Here is a 19,121-nt window from a genome sequence, read left to right on the forward strand (position 1 = left end):
AACATGCATGCGTTACCCAAAGTCAACATACTAGATCCAAAATCTAGAGCAAAGTGTAAAAATCATATTAAGCAAGAAAATAATTCAGAAAGAACTGTAATGACTGCAAATCATATCTAACTGCAATTTAACCTTTCTTCTGAAACCAGAAAAGAATAAGATGTTAAGTACCGTGACTCAGTCCCTATAAAGAAGAAAGACCCTTAGTTCAAATTTTTCTTTATGAAGTTTATAAAACCCTACAGTGGATTTATTTAAGATTAAAACAACAATACTTATTTTACATGGGGTATTTTTTCGTTTCCTAAGGACAACTGCATGCTTGCAATAGCAAAATAAAATCCAATAGTTGAAGTTGAATCTAATACTACACGGGCTCTTCAGCACGCAGGACTGAGGAGCAGAACAACTCAATAGCTACCTCATGGGTAGACCTCATACACAAAAGCAAAAGTTCTGAGAGGCAGATTAATGGGCTGAGAGGAATCGTGATTATGATCTACTCTGAATATCAGAGTCCTCCATTTAAATTTGATGCTAAGCAATGCTTCTGAAATGGATTTCCACAAATTAGAAGAAAATGTAACAAAAGTTAAGCTCAAAGTTAAAGTTTCAACAAACCTGTCCCAGTTTATAGTCCATATCTCCTATTTCTCGTTCAGTATTGATCTGCAGTAAGAGTTTTTCATGGCTGATAAGAGCACCTATAAAAAAACAGAAGGCAAGCTTTTTTAAATATGCTTCTCTAAACAGATCTTAAAATGGCTTAATTTCCTGTAAATGGGGTGTCAAATTCCTAAAAGCTTATCCTAACAACTCCTAAAAGTCATGGCTACTTTTTAAATGAAAGAGAAATCCATCCCCACTCCTACAAAGGCACCTACCTGTAGTAGCAGGAGAAAGTGATGGAACGGGGTCCCAAGCTTGATATAAGTGATGAGTAGCAATATTATCTCTCTTAGATACCATTGCTTGGATTTCTTGTTCAACAATTCCCCTGATAACACTTAGCTTTCTCCCAAACCTGAAAGTCCAAAAGAAATTTATTTAAGCAGATTTTCCATTTAATATTTTTGTGCAAGTCTGACTAACTTGCTCTATAATGAAAATAAGTGTATGCTTATTTTCATTACCAAGGATGCTAAAACTGAGAAATGTTTAGAGATGCACTCTGCCCTCTGTTGCCTAGATATTACTTCTATTGTCTTTTAACTCAGCAGGTTCATGAAGCTAAGTCCATGCAAATTCTGTGTAAACAGATCTACCTGTACATACACTTAGTTAAAAAACAGTCTACACATTTTTGCTATTGCTAGATTAAGCTAATCGTAACTACATATTAATCACAAGTATAAATTAACACATGTTAGAGTAAGTGAAAAATTACCTTGTGTCCAGAGCTTTTAAAGCTTTGTTGCGGGGCTGCTGTTCCAAACAGCTGACTGCTGGATTGCCTGCAACAGGTATTGTCATTGCACTCAGCACCAAGGAAGTTATGGCTTGTACTGCAAGAACATTAATTTGGGTCCTCTCTGTATCTTCCTGTAAAATGAACTTACTGTAATTTGAATTGGAAAAAAAAAAGAATCCTGAAAGCCCTGAGTATTAGTTTGTTACCTTCCACTAGAGTATAATCAGCAAGCCAGACAACTAAACTTCTTCCTATTCAGAAATTTGGCTGACATAAGAAATGCACAAAAAGCACTGCAACTAGCAGAAACACATCCTTGCATCTCAGAAATCCTACATGCATTCTCTAATCCCAACAGCATTAAAACCTCAAAACATCCATTTCAAAGCTTTAGAAGTGTAGTTTCCCTGTTTACATCTACCCAGTAGTTTACCTGTTGAAACAAATCATCAAATAAGACCAAATCTGAGCTGGATCCTTCTCTGAAGAGATTTTATGTTAACTGTTTTTATTAACATCTCTTTTAGGAATAAAACTCAACCTCATCGTGAATTTTCAACAGCATCATGGATATCATTATCTAGATGCATTTGTTACTCTAATGTTGCTTCTAAACCAAGATGCTACAGATTGAGTGTTTAGCACCACTGACAGAGGTGTCTGAACTCACGGGGACATAAAGACAAGGAACTAAAAACAGAAGTAATTTCTCAATTTTGGTCACTAATTTTCTGTTTGATAGGCTTATTAATAGAAGGGTTTTTTTCTTAGTTTTAATTAAAATTTAGTTTTAAAAACTTTCAGTGAATGACATTACCTCTTGTTGGCTCTCTTCTTGGTCCATTACGATAGGCTGAGTTACAAGTACACCGAGCAAAGTAGCCCATGTCTCCTCAAACTGGGTACGGCTGATCCATCCTAAGGAAACACTCAGAGATAGCCATTCATGTCTTAATACAAACTTAAACATGGAACAACATTAAAGAAACAGCACATTGTTTCTACAGATTCGATTTCATACTTCTTCCTATTCAGTTTAGCATTTTTGTAATCACCACAGCTTGAATTTAAACTGTTCTGTTTTAGAAAGCGAAGAATTCTTTAGAAGGGTTCTGAACATTATTATCCACGTGGTCCTCTTCAGGTTATTTCTTACATATATTTAGATATTTTGACTGTCCAACTTTAAAAGCAATGCGATCTATCATGCTTTCACAATACCGAAAAGCCTCCAAAACCTGCACTTTCTTTCCTGTGAGGACTGGCACAGAAAATCCCATAATGATCCAAGAAATCTTCATGCCATAAAAGCAGAATGAATTGCCTAGAAATAGGCCATTAAAATTCAAGCACTTTTGAAAAGTTTTTCCAAACTGATTTCTAGCAATAGATTGTAGAGGATTTTGTAACAGTACTCCACAGTTTATACTTATGATACCTAAAGTACTAAAAAAGCAAATGTCATCTTATGTCTTATAGTGTTCAAATAAAAAACAGTACTACACCACAAGTCATTCAAAAATTAACCTGTAGATCAACCAAAATAACAGACTTGTAAGTATATGGAAAATTTGGTACATTGACAGCCTCATCTGTTAAGGAAGGCTTGAAATCTTGAGTCTCACACTGTTCCCCCTCAGTAAACCTTTATATACCCAGAAGCTTTAAAGTTACAGCACCTCACTTAAAATATTGAGTGTGGGACAGCAAATTCAATTTATATACTATGCATGAATAAAAAAGGCAGGGTAGAGCAAAACATTGTTAGACATGCTATCGAGCATATGCTTCATAAAACAGGCAGCTATTCTTAGAACACACTAAAATGACTTCAGAGTTGGAACAGTTTTTTCTCTCTAGTTCTGTAATTTCTCATTTTCACTCTACATTGAGAAAAATACAAGAATTATTACAGCACAATTACTAACCTGCTCTGAAATATTATTTCTCATCTAAATATGCAACAATAGTAAATAAATGGTACCAAACTCTGATGACTTCGCGACACAGGTAAATACTCAGTAAGTGTCATCTGTATTCATTTTTATGTTTGTACATACCAAGTGTATTAATGCGATAGATGAACTCTTTAAAGATTTCTTTTTCTTGAAGAAACTCAACTGGGATTTCAGGAAAAACTGTGCCAAAGTCACCTGCAGGCTTTGGCGACCAGCCTAATTTCCAGACCTGATAAAATATAAAGACTATTACTATTCCGAAACAGTAATAGCATTAACATGACAACTATGAATATAGCAACGTACAGCACCATTCAAATGCAATGAGACATGAATAACTAATTCTCCAAACACAAAAATCTTATAGAAAGATTAAATAACTAACATACAGCATATTTTACATTATTTCTTTTTTTTTCTTTGCAAATTTCTCATTATGAATTAGTTATTTAGTCCTAATGTCCAAGTAAATAATGTTCCCATCATACTTTTCAGTTTAGAAATGTTATGCTAAGTGCTAGCTGAATCCTAGGTTGAATGCAAAAAATACACTGAGATGAAATTCAGGGATAACAGTTCACATATAACAGATGGCTGAAAAAGCACAAAGATGCATCCAAGAGTGGTCAAAGTCTTAATCCCTAAAATTAGTACTTTTAGACATCCCTCACAAAGACAGTGCTGAGAAACTGTACATCTGGATCATAAAACCCCCTTCTGCTTTACTTCATAAGTACCTAAAAACATTTCTGGTAATTGTTTAGAAGTTTTTAAAAATCAGCTTAAAGTCATTTACTCACTAACACCACATTGAAAGTAATCACGAGGTGTTATTAAATCCACATTGTATCTGCCAAAAAGGAGAGGTTGAAATATTTTATCCAAAGGATCCAAGATGAGTTAGGAAAGAAAGGTAACATACAATCCAGAAGTATCTGCAAAGCATGCCACTACGAAATATCTGAGTTAGTTCAGACACTAGGACTACCTCAGCATCTTTGTGGTACTTAGCATGGAGTAAAACGAGCTTGTGAATTCAGATATAAAAAAAGGTAGCAGTGTAAATTTTGCACTCTTTCCAGGGTTAAATGATTCTGCTGAGCAGAAGGAAATATTAGCCCTAATAAAGCACCCAAATCCCTATTTATTTTTTTTTAATTACTGCCTGGACATTCATTCACATAAGAATGTAAAGAACAACTACAATCCTTTTTAATTAGAATTCTCACCCCAAAATAACTCTTATTTGATATCTTTACAACACTTTGCTACTTCACGTTTAAAAAGCTAAACTATGTAGCAAAAAGTAGCAAAATATTGAAGTCCTACTGAAAAAAAAAAGATGCAACCCCATGTTTGATTTTTCAAAAAGTTATTCATTATTTTCTTACATACTGAAAATAAACATACCAAGGGAGGTACTCTTGTGTAACTGTTCACTAGAGGCAGCCTTGCTAAACTGATGATGATATTCTTGAGGACAGGAGTCAGAAACGCTGGGATACTGCTGTTTCTTTGATGCCCCAAAGCCAGGACAGTCTGTAAACATTCCACCATCTCAGCTACCATTTCACAAGCTGCAGTAACGTGTTTATTTTCTTGAGAAAAAAAATAAATAAATTCAGTTTCATGAATCTATTCAAAACACACCAGTTAAAATCATACAGAAAAAAACAAGAACGCTTAATTAAAGAATATGTTGACTAAGGACAAAGAGGATGTAGGACAAAAATGTTATACAAGACTTCATCTGGTTAAAGACTACTACTACCACCCTCTCTGCAAATGTTGCTTGCCTGTCTCAATGCTGGAGAATACCGACAGCTGACATCTGCCAGCAGAGCAGATATGCCAGTTTCCTAACCCCAGCAAGCCACACTGAATAGTGCATTTCTTACAATTAAAATTGACCAAACTCATCTATCTTATAAAAAAGATTTTCATAACTGGCTCTATTCTAGATCTGATAAGCAGCGTCATTTCTGTAGGTGGAACTGGTCTCTTAATCTACACCAGCATAACTGAAAATAGAAAAAAAATACTGTCCACTCTTGTGGACTACATTTGACATTTGCCCCAATACAGTACTCCTATACAGCAGAAAGGCAAATAACCAATTTGCCATTTATATCAGAAGCATTAGTAGATAGATTCTACGTCTCCACATGAAATTTAGAAATCCTACACCACTCTAAAAAGCTCAGTCTGCTGCATGCTGAACAGCTGACAGGACCCCCCAAAAAAAGAATCTCCTTTAATGTTTAGCTTTCAGGACAAAAATTATACATATTAAATATAAGTTGACATTTTAAATAAGCGTTTATCAAAAAATAGTAAGCTCTCAGATAGACTCCTATTGTTAAAAAATTTAGTTATTGAAAGGGGAACTACAGTTTTTTCATTAAAAATAGAATTCACTGTGTACTTACTCTGTGTGTTTGAATCAACTTCATCCTCATTTAAGCCTTTTGAAGTATTCTTCTTTCTTTCAGGACTAAGAAGTTGATTTCCAGGTTCAACTGCAACTGAAGTAAGACAAAAATATTTAAAAGATAGGCATTATATATCTCATATAACATTTTTTCCTCCTCAAAACCACACAGTAGCATTGCATGTTTACATTTTCAAGGAATCTGCTAAGTTCAAAAGTGAACACAAAATTTTAAATGTGAAATTAAAATAGTAAAAATAAAGTTGTCAAAGAAATAACTAGAAAAGATTCACAAGAAACATTCCAGACACCTAGCAGTGATGAATGAATTTACTAAGGAATTTTTTTCATAGGTGTTCAAAGGGGACTCACCTGCTTCTATAATAAACCTAATGCAGTTAATTAAGGAGCAAGCATATGTTACATTAACTGCAGAAGCCAACAAATTCCAGAGGTTAGGCTGCTGTAATGTCAGACAGCAACAATCCAGAGCAGCTTGAAGATCTATACTTAGTGGAAGCTGGTCATGCATTAAACGCCATGATAATGCCTAAGGAAAAGTAAAAATTTCCCATTAAAATCAAATTCTCCCAATACATGAATTTAAAGCTGAAAGCTGGGTTTTTTTCTGCTTTATTTTCTTTTAAACAGGAATAAGTAAGGCTCTTATTAGCAAATAGTATAGAATATGTTTCTTTTCTAAGAAAGCAGAAAACTACAAAAAATGAGTATTAAATGGGAAAAAAAACAAACAACAAAATAAACAGGTCAAAAAAAAAAGTAAAAAAGTCAAAGAAAAACCTTTTCTATTCAACGTCCAAAAAGTGCTGGGCATTTCTCCCAAATGCCAAGATCATTCCATCATTCAGTCAACCTCTTCTCGTAAAAAGCTACCCTTGCCCCATAAGCCAACTGAATTTTCTATCACAGGTCAAGTAAAATAACCACTGAATAAACTTCTACAGTAAGACAAGAAAGTTGCTCAGATCAAAAGTCACTCCACTGTGATCAATTTAAGTCAAAGTTGCTTCCTCTACCAATATTTCATCACATCTTTATTTATGGTTTAGTTTCTTACCTCTACTGACATAACCACAAATTTCAGGATATCATCCTCTTTATCAGGAGGAACACGAAGACCGGTTGGTAGTTTTGAGAGTAACAACAAATACTGAGCCAGAGCACGACAAAGTGTCATCACTGACCGATAGATCACCTCATCTCCTAGAAGACAAGACTGAATGAAATCTAACAGTTTGAATTTTTCCCATCAACAAAAATTTTTCAGAATTATTTCATAGGCACTTTTATGCCAAGTATCTTGATTTTTTTTTTTTTTTTTTAAAAAGTTCATGAACTGACTAGGTATCTGTAAACTACCTTTGCAGAGAAGAGAATACACTTAAGAAGACCACTATTTCTATTACCAAAGATATCGCTTAGCTTTTTCCAGTAGGCTGATGGCTCAGTTGGCAATACTGGTTGGAAAACCTGGTGGTTGGCAGGAAGGTTTAGTACAGTGGTAGACACATGATCCAGAGTTACCCTCCGAGATGTTTCGAAGAGGCTACTCTTCTGGTCTCTTGAGATTTCATTCATACCAAGGCTTAAACAAGGCGCTAACAAGCTTAGGTTGAATTCCTGAAATCAAACAGTAAATAAAAAGTAAAGAAATTGCTTTTAAAGAGAATCTAAGTAATTTGATGGAACTATTCTGGCAAATTAATATAGTGGTAAATTAATAGTTTATTAACTTAACTTATAAGACCGCCACTCTGTTATGTTATGTAACAACACCATAATTAAGGTTCTATTTAATTTCTAAACACCAATATGCTGGGGTGGAAAGGAAAAACAATATATTCAGTACATGTTTTCAGAATATGTGAATAAAGCTCTGATGACCTGTATATATGAAATCTTCAAGAATCGGTGCCAAACAAGTTTTTGCTATAATGGAAACAATGGTAAGGCATACGGAAAATAAGGCAATTGGTGACAGCCAACATGGCTTCACTAAGGGCAGAATTGTGCCTGACAAATCTGGTGACCTTCTATAACAGCATTTACAGCACTGGTGGATAGGGGAAAAGCAACTGACCCCATCTACCTGGACTGGTGCAGAGCATTTGACACTGTCCCCCATGATATCCTTGTCTCTAAATTGGAAACAAGGATTTGACAAATGGACAACTTGCTGGAAGTGGCTGGATGGTTGCACTCAAAGTGTTGCAGTCAACATCTCAATGTCCAAGTGGAGATCAGTGATGAGGGGTGTTCCTCAGGAGTCAGTATTGGGACCAGCGTTGTTTAACAACTTTGCCAGTGACATGGACAGTGTGATTGACACCACAGACAGTGCTGATGACACCAAGCTGCATGGCGCGGCTGCCCCGCTCTAAAGAAGAAATGCCATCCAGAGGGACCTTGACAGGCCTGAGCAGTGGGCATGTGCGAACCTCGTGAAATTCAACAAGGCCAAACACAAGGTCTCACACCTGGGCCAGGGAAATTCCAAGCACAAATACAGGCTGGATGGAGAATGAATTGAGAGCAGCCCCAATGAGAAGGACTTGGGCATGCTGGTTGATGAGAAGCTCAACATGAGCTGGCAATGTGAGTTTACCAACCATATCCTGGGCTGCATCAAAAGCAGCAGGTCAAGTGAGGTGATTCTCCTTCTCTACTCCGCTCTCGTGAGACCCCACCTGGAGCCCTGCATTCAGCTCTGGGGCCCTCCAACACAAGGAGGACATGGACCTATTAGAGAAGGCCACGAGGATGATAAAGGGGCTGGAGCACCTCTCTGATGAAGACAGGCTGAGAGAGTTGGAGTTGTTCAGCCTGGAGAAGAGAAGGCTCCAGGAGACCTTATAACAGTCTTCCAGTACCTTAAGGGGGCTACAGGAAAGCTGGGGAGGGACTCTTTGTCAGGGCATGTGGTGATAGGACAATGAGTAATGGTTTTAAACAAAAAGAGGGTAGGTTTAGATTAGGTATATGGAAGAAATTCTTCATTCAGAGGGTTGTGAGGCAGTGGAACAGGTTGCCCAGAGAAGCTGTGGATGCCCCATCCCTGGAAGTGCTTTGGGCAACCTGATCTGGTGGGAGGTGTCCCTGCCCATGGCAGGCGGGTGGGAACTAGATGATCTTTAAGGTCCCTTCTAACCCAAACCATTCTGTGAGTCTATGAGATTGATTCTTCAGAAGATTTCATCATAAACAAACTGCAAATTCCTCAATGGGGACAAAAAGGGACCTTTTGCTGACAGTACGTCCCAGAGAATTTATATCTCTGATATGCAAAGTATAAAATAACCTACTGTCTTCTGCCTAAAAACTTAACCCATTTCCCTTTTTTCCCTTTTCCCCAACCTTATTCTCTGAAGTTCCCAAACCACTTTTGCTGGAACTTTCCAAACTATATCAAGGTAAACAGCTAGCAATTCAGCTCACAATATTAAAATTTGGCAGAAATATGAGTAGTTGAGCACAGGGCTGAAAAGTGCAAGCTCTATCAGTTATTTCACATACATGTTTGGACAAGTCACTGTCTGCCATACTTGACCTGGTAGAAGAACAACTACTATCATCAATTCACAAACATCACAGAAATCTTACATTTCCTCTTTAAAACAAATAGAAATAAATAAACTTGAAAATAAAATGGCAAGTCACAATTTAGTTTACAAGTTTTATTGTCTAGCCCTGGAATAACTCTAGTAAATTGAATTTTAAATTCTAAAAGAAGTTAGAAAGATAAACTACACCTTTCAAACTCCACACCATTGATATTTGAATACTAACCATGTTTCTTCTCAAAATGAGAAAGCGTAAAATCTATTCAAAAATGGCTTCCCACTATTATTTCTGCATACCAGCAGCAAATGTACTGGACAGAATTCAAGCAAAATATATTCTCAGAAAACCTAGTTGTACTTCATGACATATTTACTCTCTGTGGCCTGTTAGAGCCATATTACAAGTCAGCTAGCACAGATAAAGATTTCAGAAGCATCTGGCATTGTAAAAGACCGTATGACAAAATGAGAAAATTATGTAAAGTGATAAAACTGTGGATTTTTGTTATTGTAATATATAAACTAACCTTCATTTCCACTCTATACATCCAACCTGTAGTATTAGAAAACTAATATCAACAGCATTGCTAAAGACAATTGAAAAATATTCAGTGTTTAGTTTCCCAAATGAAATGAAATTAAGAATATCAACTACCAGTATCATATAAATTTGAAACGCTTATATTTAAAGAACCTAGTCTATTAATACTACCAATTAGAACATGAGACGTATTTTATTACAACATATTCATCTGATTCAGATCTATCTGACAAAAAAGTTACCTTGCAGGTCATGAAGGAGTTTAGGTCAGGCTGAGGAATCCTATTTACCAGTTCTGCACCTTCTAGTAGTGCTGAGTCTGACTTGATGCAACACTGCGACCTCACTAGTGACACATACCAGTCCTTTAATAATTGAAAAAATAAATTTAGTACGTATTTGTTTTCAGAAAATAACATTTTGAGGGGCGGGGGAAAATTGCATGCTGGCATTGAATTGTGGTCCTTTTAAGAGATAAATAGGCCACATTAATGTCAAGAAAAAGAAAAAAGCAAAGAAACTACAAAAACAGCAATAAGAAAAACATGAGAAAAAGCAAAACAGGTAACAGATGAATGAACCATCTTAAAACAGACAAATAGATATCCTTGGAAAATTGTCTATTTCCGTGGAGGCTGGACATCAAACAAGGTAAAATAAAGTTTAGCATATAGCACAGATATACCAGGATTGTAAAGCTGATGAAAGTGTCTAGAAAATAACCTAACCCCTGTTACACCTACTGATAACTTCTGTTGTGCAGTCAAACACGACAGTAATAGGAAAAAAAAAATACTGTAATAAAGGAAGAATCGTTGGCCAAATATTTTGCAAGGAGCAAAAGATTCTTTACGCAAAGAAATTTCCAAATATAATCTTACCTTGTCTAGAACTACATTCTCTAAAGCTGGTTGGCCTTCTCCATCTAGTGGGTGTGAGGTAACCACAGGTGAAGGACTAGTTGTGTCTGGTGCTACCATAAGTCGAAACCTATCCAAGAGCGAGTAAAGTCTTTGGTGTCTGAAAACAGAAGAACATATCAAAGATCTAACTTAGTTTCATAAATCATCTAAAACTAGAAACAAATACAGTGAACTACTCCTAATTCTGTGAGAGAAAAGCACTAGGGTCATAAGTTCTTTGTTGGATACATGCACTTGCATAATGCGTAACTGCAAACTTCATCAGCTACCAGTACCAAAACAAATGAACTCCATACCACCAACAATAAAGAATTAAATTGATACAGATTTTGAACTTGTAAATGCTTATGCATAAAATACAAGTTGTTCAATTACTTTATGCAGTAAATATTTTTATTGAAAAAGAAGAATTAAATTTAATGTACAAATCTGACTGCAGATGAATATATTCTAAGAGATACCAAATAAGAATCCACTTCTGTAAGAAAATGGAGAATATAGTAAAATTTAATTTAAATACAAGATTAAGAATTTCACTTTGTGGATTTAAAAGCCACTGCCATCTAAAGGTTTTTGTTTATTTTTCTGATTCCAGTACTGCTATCAAAAGCATGTACCTCAAAGTCATTTGGAGACTTCGGATTTTTATTTTTTTATTTTTAAGCTAAATCTAATCTTACCTAGAAAGGTACTCTACTATCAATCTACTGCCATCTTGGGTTTTGAGCTTTATATTCTTTCCCTCTACTTTTATTTCCTATTTCAGCGAACAGATATTAACCGCAAACAGCAATGACATCAGGAAGATTCTATTACTCTCTCCAACATCAAATACGGTTTTTGCAAGAATTGTATCATTTACTCCATTTTATAATAATATTTCACTTTTAAAAAGCTGAGAGGTTAAGAATTTTATCACAGTTGTCTGAAAAAAACTACAAACATCTTGGACTGACAAAATTCTGCAAAAGTCTGAGAAAGATAAAGTTGCTTTCAGTAATGTAACCTTTGCCAAAGAATTAATTTGGGGTGACTTTCTCTAAAAAGTTAAATTCTGAATGGGATGGGGTAGAGAAGAGAATTTGATGTCTGTGAGCCTTTGGCTTTCTTGATTTTGTGATATATTTAAGAATTAAACAACCAACACAACAGTCCTTGAGTCAAAATATGCATACCTCTCAAATGAGACTTTACTTCTGTTTTTACCTCCAAACAGAATTCACTATCTTACCTTACCAAAAAAAAATCGTATTTGCTACTAGAACATTGCTTAGCTTGACATCTAAACATGTACTGGTATTATTTACCTTGTTGCTAATCCACTGTTTTGAAGGTATTCCTGAATTCTATCCAGTTCTTCAACTGGTAACTGAGTAATGCTGTTCTATAGGAAAGAGTCACAAGAATTTTACAGGACAAAAATCAGTAAGCTACCCATATGTACTTTGAACAGATTAGGAAATTCAAATGCAGATAAAGTTAAATGCAATCATTCATATATTAGTGTTGTTTTCCACCGAAATCACTTAAATTAAAATACATCAAGACGTTTAAATATTACATTTGATTATATTACTATTACTACGCAAACTGATTTGCAAATGAATATATTTATCTTTACCTGTAAAGTTGCAGCCAAAAGCATTTCTACCCGACGGCAAGCCAGTGTGTCAACCATGCGAGCAAGCACACGGAATGGAGTACACAGAAGCTTATCAACATACAACGTTAAGACAGCCCCAGACTGGCTGAGATGTATCCCCTCTAAGCACTGTAAAGTCTTCTTCAGAGTTGTAGGCTAAATGATGAAAGAAGACAAAAAAGGTAAGTTACATATCTGACAATATCTAATATTAGTTACATATCTAACATATCTAATAATCCTACATATCTAGTAGGATTAAATAGAGTGTTGAAACAAAAAAATCAATTAGAATACAAAGCTGTTAACGCTAATGAGAAAGATATTTACAGAAAAGAACAGCAGCAGACAACTAGCTGACCAATATAACGACTGAATGAATCTCATCTAACTTTTAGGTATTTTACTCACATGCCTAAGGCACTAATGTAGTTACAGTAGACTTGTCCATAGACAACAGGAAGAGAGAAGCAACTTTACCAGGTTGTTCAAGAAACTCCCACCACTACCTCCTAGAGGAAGTCCAGGAAGTACTACTCCCACTGAGAGAGTTCCTAAGCTTAAGAGTGATGCATACAACCTTACATCCCTATAAATCATCATCAGCTCCTTTTAAATTGGAAACTAAAATAATAAACAGAAATCATACACTGAATTTCTGAAGCAATATGTCCCTCATCAAGAGACGCAGATCAGCTGGGGAAGGCATGAGCTTGTAATCATTTTCATGTCGTTAGGGCCTATGAAGATGAACTAGTTCCTGTTCCCAACTCTGTAGTTACTAGTAGTTATTCATGCAACCAAGGTACTGAAATCAAAGATGAAAGCTAGAGCTTTAATTTGCCCCTCATATTTATTATGCAGATTAATATATTTATTATGCAGAATAATATCCAAAAAGGAAGAAAAGCAGCTTAGCCAACTCTACTTGAATTTATAGATTTGATGGATAGGAACACATCTGACACTGAAATGGCTAATATATTCTAAGGTTCATTGTTTGTATTTTTTACAAATGACTTCAAAAATAAAATTATAAATTGATAAATGACCAAGAAATGTCAGAATTTGCATACTTATATTTCAATTTAACTTGAACTGATAAGTGGCTTTATTCTTAAAAAAAAGCAAAGTTAAACTCACAGCTGCAAGGTTCTCACACCGTGATTGAATGGCCTGGATAAAGAGACCACTGGCTGCTGAATTCCTGTGAACAGCGCTAATGAAGTCTTGTACTGGAGGCTCATGGGACAGATTAATCAAGTCTTGAACATGATTCACAATAAGCCAGGTCAAGTGTTCTGAATCATGTAGGTTTTGACACTAAAAGGGAAACAAAATTAAAATCTGATTCCAGTAATACGCAGGGTTAGTGTTTAATTACTAAAAATCTTACCTGACACATGAAGTTTTTCATACATAATTCCAGTAACTGTTTTAAAATAACAGTGTAAAGTGTCTATATTGTAATACTGCCATCATTATTTTTTACATGACAGTTTTTTTCAAATGCTTTTGAACTCATGGCAAATTAAGAGTGTCATGATGAACTTGTAATAATCTTTTCTAATATCATTACAATAAATGGGAATTTATTACGCTAAAAGGGAATGGCACGAAGTTGCATCAGGTGAGGTTTAGACTGGATATTAGGAAAAGGTTCTTCACTGATAGGGTGGCCAGGCACTAGCACAGGCTCCCCAGGGAAGTGGTTAGGGCACTGAGACTGCTGGAGTTCAAGAAGCATATGAACAATGCTCTCAAAAAATTAAAAAATTAATTTTTAAGTAGTCCTATATGGAGCTAGGAGTTGGACTCAATGATTCTCATGGGTCCCTTCCAACTCAAGACATTCTATGATTCTAAAAACCCAGGTTAGAAACAAGTAAATTGTGAAGGTCATTTCAGAGGTGCCCGTTCGTCAGAGGTTCAATGTCGTCTACCAGAAACTGTGCTGTTACTACTAATGTTGGGAAATCTAACATTTCTTAGTATGTTCCTAGCAACTCACAAGTAATCGATGCAATACCCAGCAGATTGTTCTATAACCTACTAAGCATCCTTAGACAAGCCCCATGAGAATTAGTTCAGAATAGAAAAAAATTCCAAACGAGATCATACCTGATCTTACAGAAGTGCCCCCTGAAAATGAAATCATTAGTTTCACAAGTCCTCAGTTTTCACTCGTGAACCAGACTCAGTTGATGCATACCAGTAATAAAAAACTGTCAGCCTAATAACTCACAACTGCAGTTACAAAATTCATAATTCAAAACTTACAACATAGTCACAGAAAAGAATGAGTGCTCCTCTTCTCACTATCTCTCGATTGCACATGCCGCGTTTAGATTCTGAATCTGATTCATCACTGTCTCCACATATCTGAGGGCTAAGTAATTTAGTAGTAGACAGACTGTGTCTCCTGCAAGAAGCACATTATATTTTATTACTATGGCTATTGAAACATTAAAAAAATTTGGAATAATCTACCAGTAAGAAGCCTTTATATAGTACTTATTTTCCCAGAAATTTCATTTTAACAATACTGCTTTGAAATAGACACCTTGCTTTTCATCACTCTTTACTTTCTAACAATTGTAGTACTACTTTTCGGTCAGTGTTCGTTGCTTCTTTGAACAGTCTGAAGAACTAAACAGTCTGAAGAACTAAACAGGTTATTTAAGAGAAAAATATGGTCTATTGCATCTCTGGTAGAGTAACACAACATAATTTTGTGTTTCTTCACACCATGAAGTCAGAATCTCACATTTGAGCACTTCTCTTTCAAAGTACTGATCCATTCATGTTGTAAATCAAAATTAAACTTCCCTAACATTCACTGCACAAACATCAGAAATTTCTCTCAGTTTTTAATCTCCCTCTACAGTTTATGGAGGGATACTCACCCACCCACATAGTGATCCCACCTTACACCCAAAGGAGGGATCATCCTCACGTCAGAAGTGTCTGACGGGGGGTGACCCAACCTCACACCAAAAGTTCACAATTTTAGACAAGATTTCTGAATATCAGGCAACTCATGTTAAGTGACATTACTACTAATGTCACTTTATAATGAATCAGCACAGTGCTGACAGTATGTTTTAACATTTAGTGCTGGACCAACTGACAGAGATGACAGATGTACCTTGAACTTACTGATCAGACACACTTACATAAACACATCAGCGTATAATCAGCCAGTGCAGATGATATCTGCTAGAAGGTGAAATAAGAAGTCTCCATAGAGGCATGAAACCTGCTATATTGAATATTTTGTTACAGCTATTTCCATAATTAAAGTATACAGATAGGAATTTTACACAGATGGGAGTTTTATAGCCTTCAAAGCGTAGAGGTTCCCTGACGGATCTTTTGAGGAACAACTGAACACAGGATGCACTTCCTTAGTTCGAAAGACATACTGCCAGAACAGACAGTATGTAAATACACATATGTACAAAATAAACGCAGAACTACCTATCTCAGAATCTAGGTAGTACTATTCAACAGTTGACAAGCTTAGCAGATTAAAAACTAGTTTGTGTTTTTTTTTATACAGTTGTACCAAATACAATCAAGAGACATGCTACTATTTTTAGGGATCAAAAAATCTTACTTTGGAGTTTGATGCACTTCTGACCACCAGTTGTAGTTGGTGTAATTGACAAGAAGCAGGATCTGACACCAGAGAAGAACTAAGGAAGGATGTGTGGGAATCATGGACTGAACAAGGTCACTCAAGCTTTCAAGGGTGTAGAAACTACCATCGGATCCATCTCCTGTAAAAAGCCTGGTGGCTGCAGCTGTGATTCTTCTGAACATCCCTGAAAAGAATAAAAGCATATTAGAGTAACTATACTCTTGTCTGAATTCTGAAGTTTCAAAATTTTTAGGGCACCCTGAGAAGAGAAAAGCTGTTTCATAAGCCAGTACCATTCCTGAAAAGAAGGTGTACTCTGCATTGTTGTTGTTGATTTTGTTTTTTAAACAGAATTGTAAGGCAGGTCATGCAGTTTGCCCAAGGGCAGTGTATGAACCAGCAGTAACCAACTCCCAGTCCGAAACAATGCTTTAGATAAGACTATAAATGTAGTGAAACGTATAGTCAACTTTTTATCTGTCATACATCAAAAGGTTTATCTAACACATACTTTTAAATTTGGTAAAGGTTTTCAATTACAGACCAGGATATTTTTTCTTTATAAAGTAAAACACAGAAATCCTAAATAAACACCATGCTAAAACTACTATTGCACACATTAAGGAAGATCACTTACAAGTTTCCTACATCAGCTGAGGAGTTCCCAAATATATTTATTTGAAACTCAACTTTCAACCTTCCATCCAAATTCTGAAGTATAAAAAGTACTTCTTTTAAAGTGATGAAAAGTCACTGCCCTGCATACTGAACTCTTAACACAGAAGCTGAATTTTGCTTTCTGACTTGATACTTCTTTATTCATATACCAAAGGAAGGAAGGGAAAAGAAGGAAAATGGAGACAAAGTTGTCTGAAGTTATATGACGACTTCACTTTATCCATACACTTTTTATTTCTATTGTACTTCAAAGTAGCACACTGGAAATTTTGATTTCTAATACGGTAGCTTCTTATAATTGCATATACAGCAGTCAGCAATGCTTACATTCTGAGAAAAACTATAATGAGTGAGAAGATAAGACAAGACATCCAAGTAGTGGATCCAATAGCAGTTAAAAATGAGAGAAGACCGTAGTCTATGTTCCCAAACACAAGTCAAAATAAGGTGCAGCTGTAGTTAGCAGGATATAACTTAAAGAGAAATAAAATTAGAAAGTCTTTAACTGAACAACAGCCAAGTAGTACAAAATCAGGCACTTAATTAAACCTAAGCCTAAACCTGAAAGAAAATGCTAAGACATGAAGATACAGCTCATATGTCTGAACAACACTACTTCTACTCTAACACCGCATAAGGTAACCACAATACGATTAGTACTTAGAGTGGATTTGTAGTATTAGATTAAATCCATTTCTAATGATCATGCAACACACGTATCCTGGTGCTTTGCATAAATATTTTAATATTTAATTTTAATTTTGCACGAAAGTTTCTACATAATTTTTTGGCAAGAACTAGTGCAGCTTGGAAGCCAGTTTGTACAGAAGTAGCTGAGCCTTCCCTTTCCTTTATAGCCAGCTCCTACTGCTGAAGTACCCACTTCCCTGATTTCAATCACCAGCTTGATTTTCTAATTTCATTGGTCCTGGCTCATTCCCATTTAAACATTTACTCCAAATCACTTTGGCATAGGCTATTTGTTATAATCTGCATTTCAAATATTTCTCAGTTAACAGCAGTTAATGATACACATGTGCCTGTTACAGTACTTAAACAGTAACTACAATAGTAGCAAGCACATGGAAAAATAAGAGTGATCACTCACTACATTCAGAGCTGCAAGAAGCAGCTGGTAGCAATGACAGGACCAGAACAAAGCTTTTCACCAAGAAAGGAGTTTATAACTGAACTCCATGGGAGGAGCTTGGAAAGAAAAAATTAGAGGGCGTTGAAACATTTAACATGATTCTGTGTTTGTATTAACGGAGGTATTTAGTATTCCCTTTTTTGTTATTCACATCTAAGTAGGGAAGGATCGTAACTCCCATTTTACAGACGGGCCTGTAGAACGCAGTGATTTGTGCAACATCCAAGGAAGCCTATGAACGATCAGGGATTTGTGCCAACACCTTTTAAGTTGCAGCCAACTACTATAATCCAAGATCTGCAACAAAGTGATGATGTCAGCTGTATGGACAACATGAAGAACTCAAACTAATATTCTCGACCAAGCAAAAGGTGCAAAGTCTTTCAAGGAATGTGGTCAGGAGAGATGCTTTATACCTTTTACCAACAAACAGAAAACTTAGCAAGAAATTTATGGTGCTAGAGTGGAAAATATGGCAACAGAAAGTACCAGTAATAAGCCACTGGAGAGATGATGAGGTTGTCTAGAGTGCCAGAGTTATCAAGAACAGTAGTTAGCAATACATTTGCCCTCCAGAATATTACCAGCCACTTTAAGGCAGAATATGTTTTGGAAACAAAAAGAAAAAGCATGCCACTGAAAGAGTTAAATGAAATAACACCACTATTATTTTAAGTGACACAGATTAGAAAATGCTCTCTTAAAAGACTTTAACCAAGAGAAAACATTTATCATGTTTAAATATAACCCTGCTCTTACAGTTTGGGAAAGATTGTAGACTATTTAGTAAACAGGATCTCTTTCCAAGGCATCCAAGTATACTCTAACTCTCTACTGCAGCACTCAAAATCTTTCTCAGAAGAGGACAAAAGAAAATTTATCCAAAGGTTTGAAAGGAAAATGGTGTAAGCTTTCTTCTCAGTGAAGATCTACTCATGTCAACAAGCTGAAGCAAGATACACAGAACTCCCTGTTTTTTCACCTTGCAAGTATATTAACAACAAAAGCACGTTTGTAGATATTTACGGAAGTATCGAGATCTGTGTACAACACTATTCAGAAGCTGTAACACAAAGCTGTGATTTCCTTCGACAGGGCATCAGGTGAACACTGTAAGTGTTGTAAGCTGTAAACTACGAAGAAAGAGCAAAAGGTCTCATCCT

General features: G+C 35.8%; 1 protein-coding gene across 3 annotated transcripts in view; it reads right to left on the reverse strand.

Moving 5' to 3' along the window:
- Positions 1-19,121, reverse strand: part of HTT (huntingtin) — a 79,169-nt gene that overhangs the window by 9,045 nt on the left and 51,003 nt on the right. For 2 of the 3 annotated variants that reach the window (XM_083833003.1, XM_083833002.1), the window contains 17 exons: positions 16,107-16,314; positions 14,768-14,909; positions 13,631-13,810; positions 12,467-12,643; positions 12,153-12,229; positions 10,804-10,942; positions 10,165-10,287; positions 7,228-7,441; positions 6,879-7,024; positions 6,173-6,350; positions 5,799-5,894; positions 4,780-4,967; positions 3,472-3,598; positions 2,229-2,329; positions 1,388-1,542; positions 885-1,024; positions 622-704 (listed from right to left, as the gene is read on the reverse strand). In XM_083833003.1, coding sequence (XP_083689129.1) covers positions 622-704; positions 885-1,024; positions 1,388-1,542; positions 2,229-2,329; positions 3,472-3,598; positions 4,780-4,967; positions 5,799-5,894; positions 6,173-6,350; positions 6,879-7,024; positions 7,228-7,441; positions 10,165-10,287; positions 10,804-10,942; positions 12,153-12,229; positions 12,467-12,643; positions 13,631-13,810; positions 14,768-14,909; positions 16,107-16,314 — 2,474 coding nt within the window. Of the gene's footprint in view, positions 1-621; positions 705-884; positions 1,025-1,387; positions 1,559-2,228; positions 2,330-3,471; positions 3,599-4,779; positions 4,968-5,798; positions 5,895-6,172; positions 6,351-6,878; positions 7,025-7,227; positions 7,442-10,164; positions 10,288-10,803; positions 10,943-12,152; positions 12,230-12,466; positions 12,644-13,630; positions 13,811-14,767; positions 14,910-16,106; positions 16,315-19,121 lie in introns of those variants that run through there. The other variant, XM_083833004.1, reaches the window with a different exon arrangement.

This window comes from Anser anser, assembly GCF_964211835.1.
Source record: "Anser anser genome assembly, chromosome: 4".
In the NCBI taxonomy this organism is placed as follows: domain Eukaryota; kingdom Metazoa; phylum Chordata; class Aves; order Anseriformes; family Anatidae; genus Anser; species Anser anser.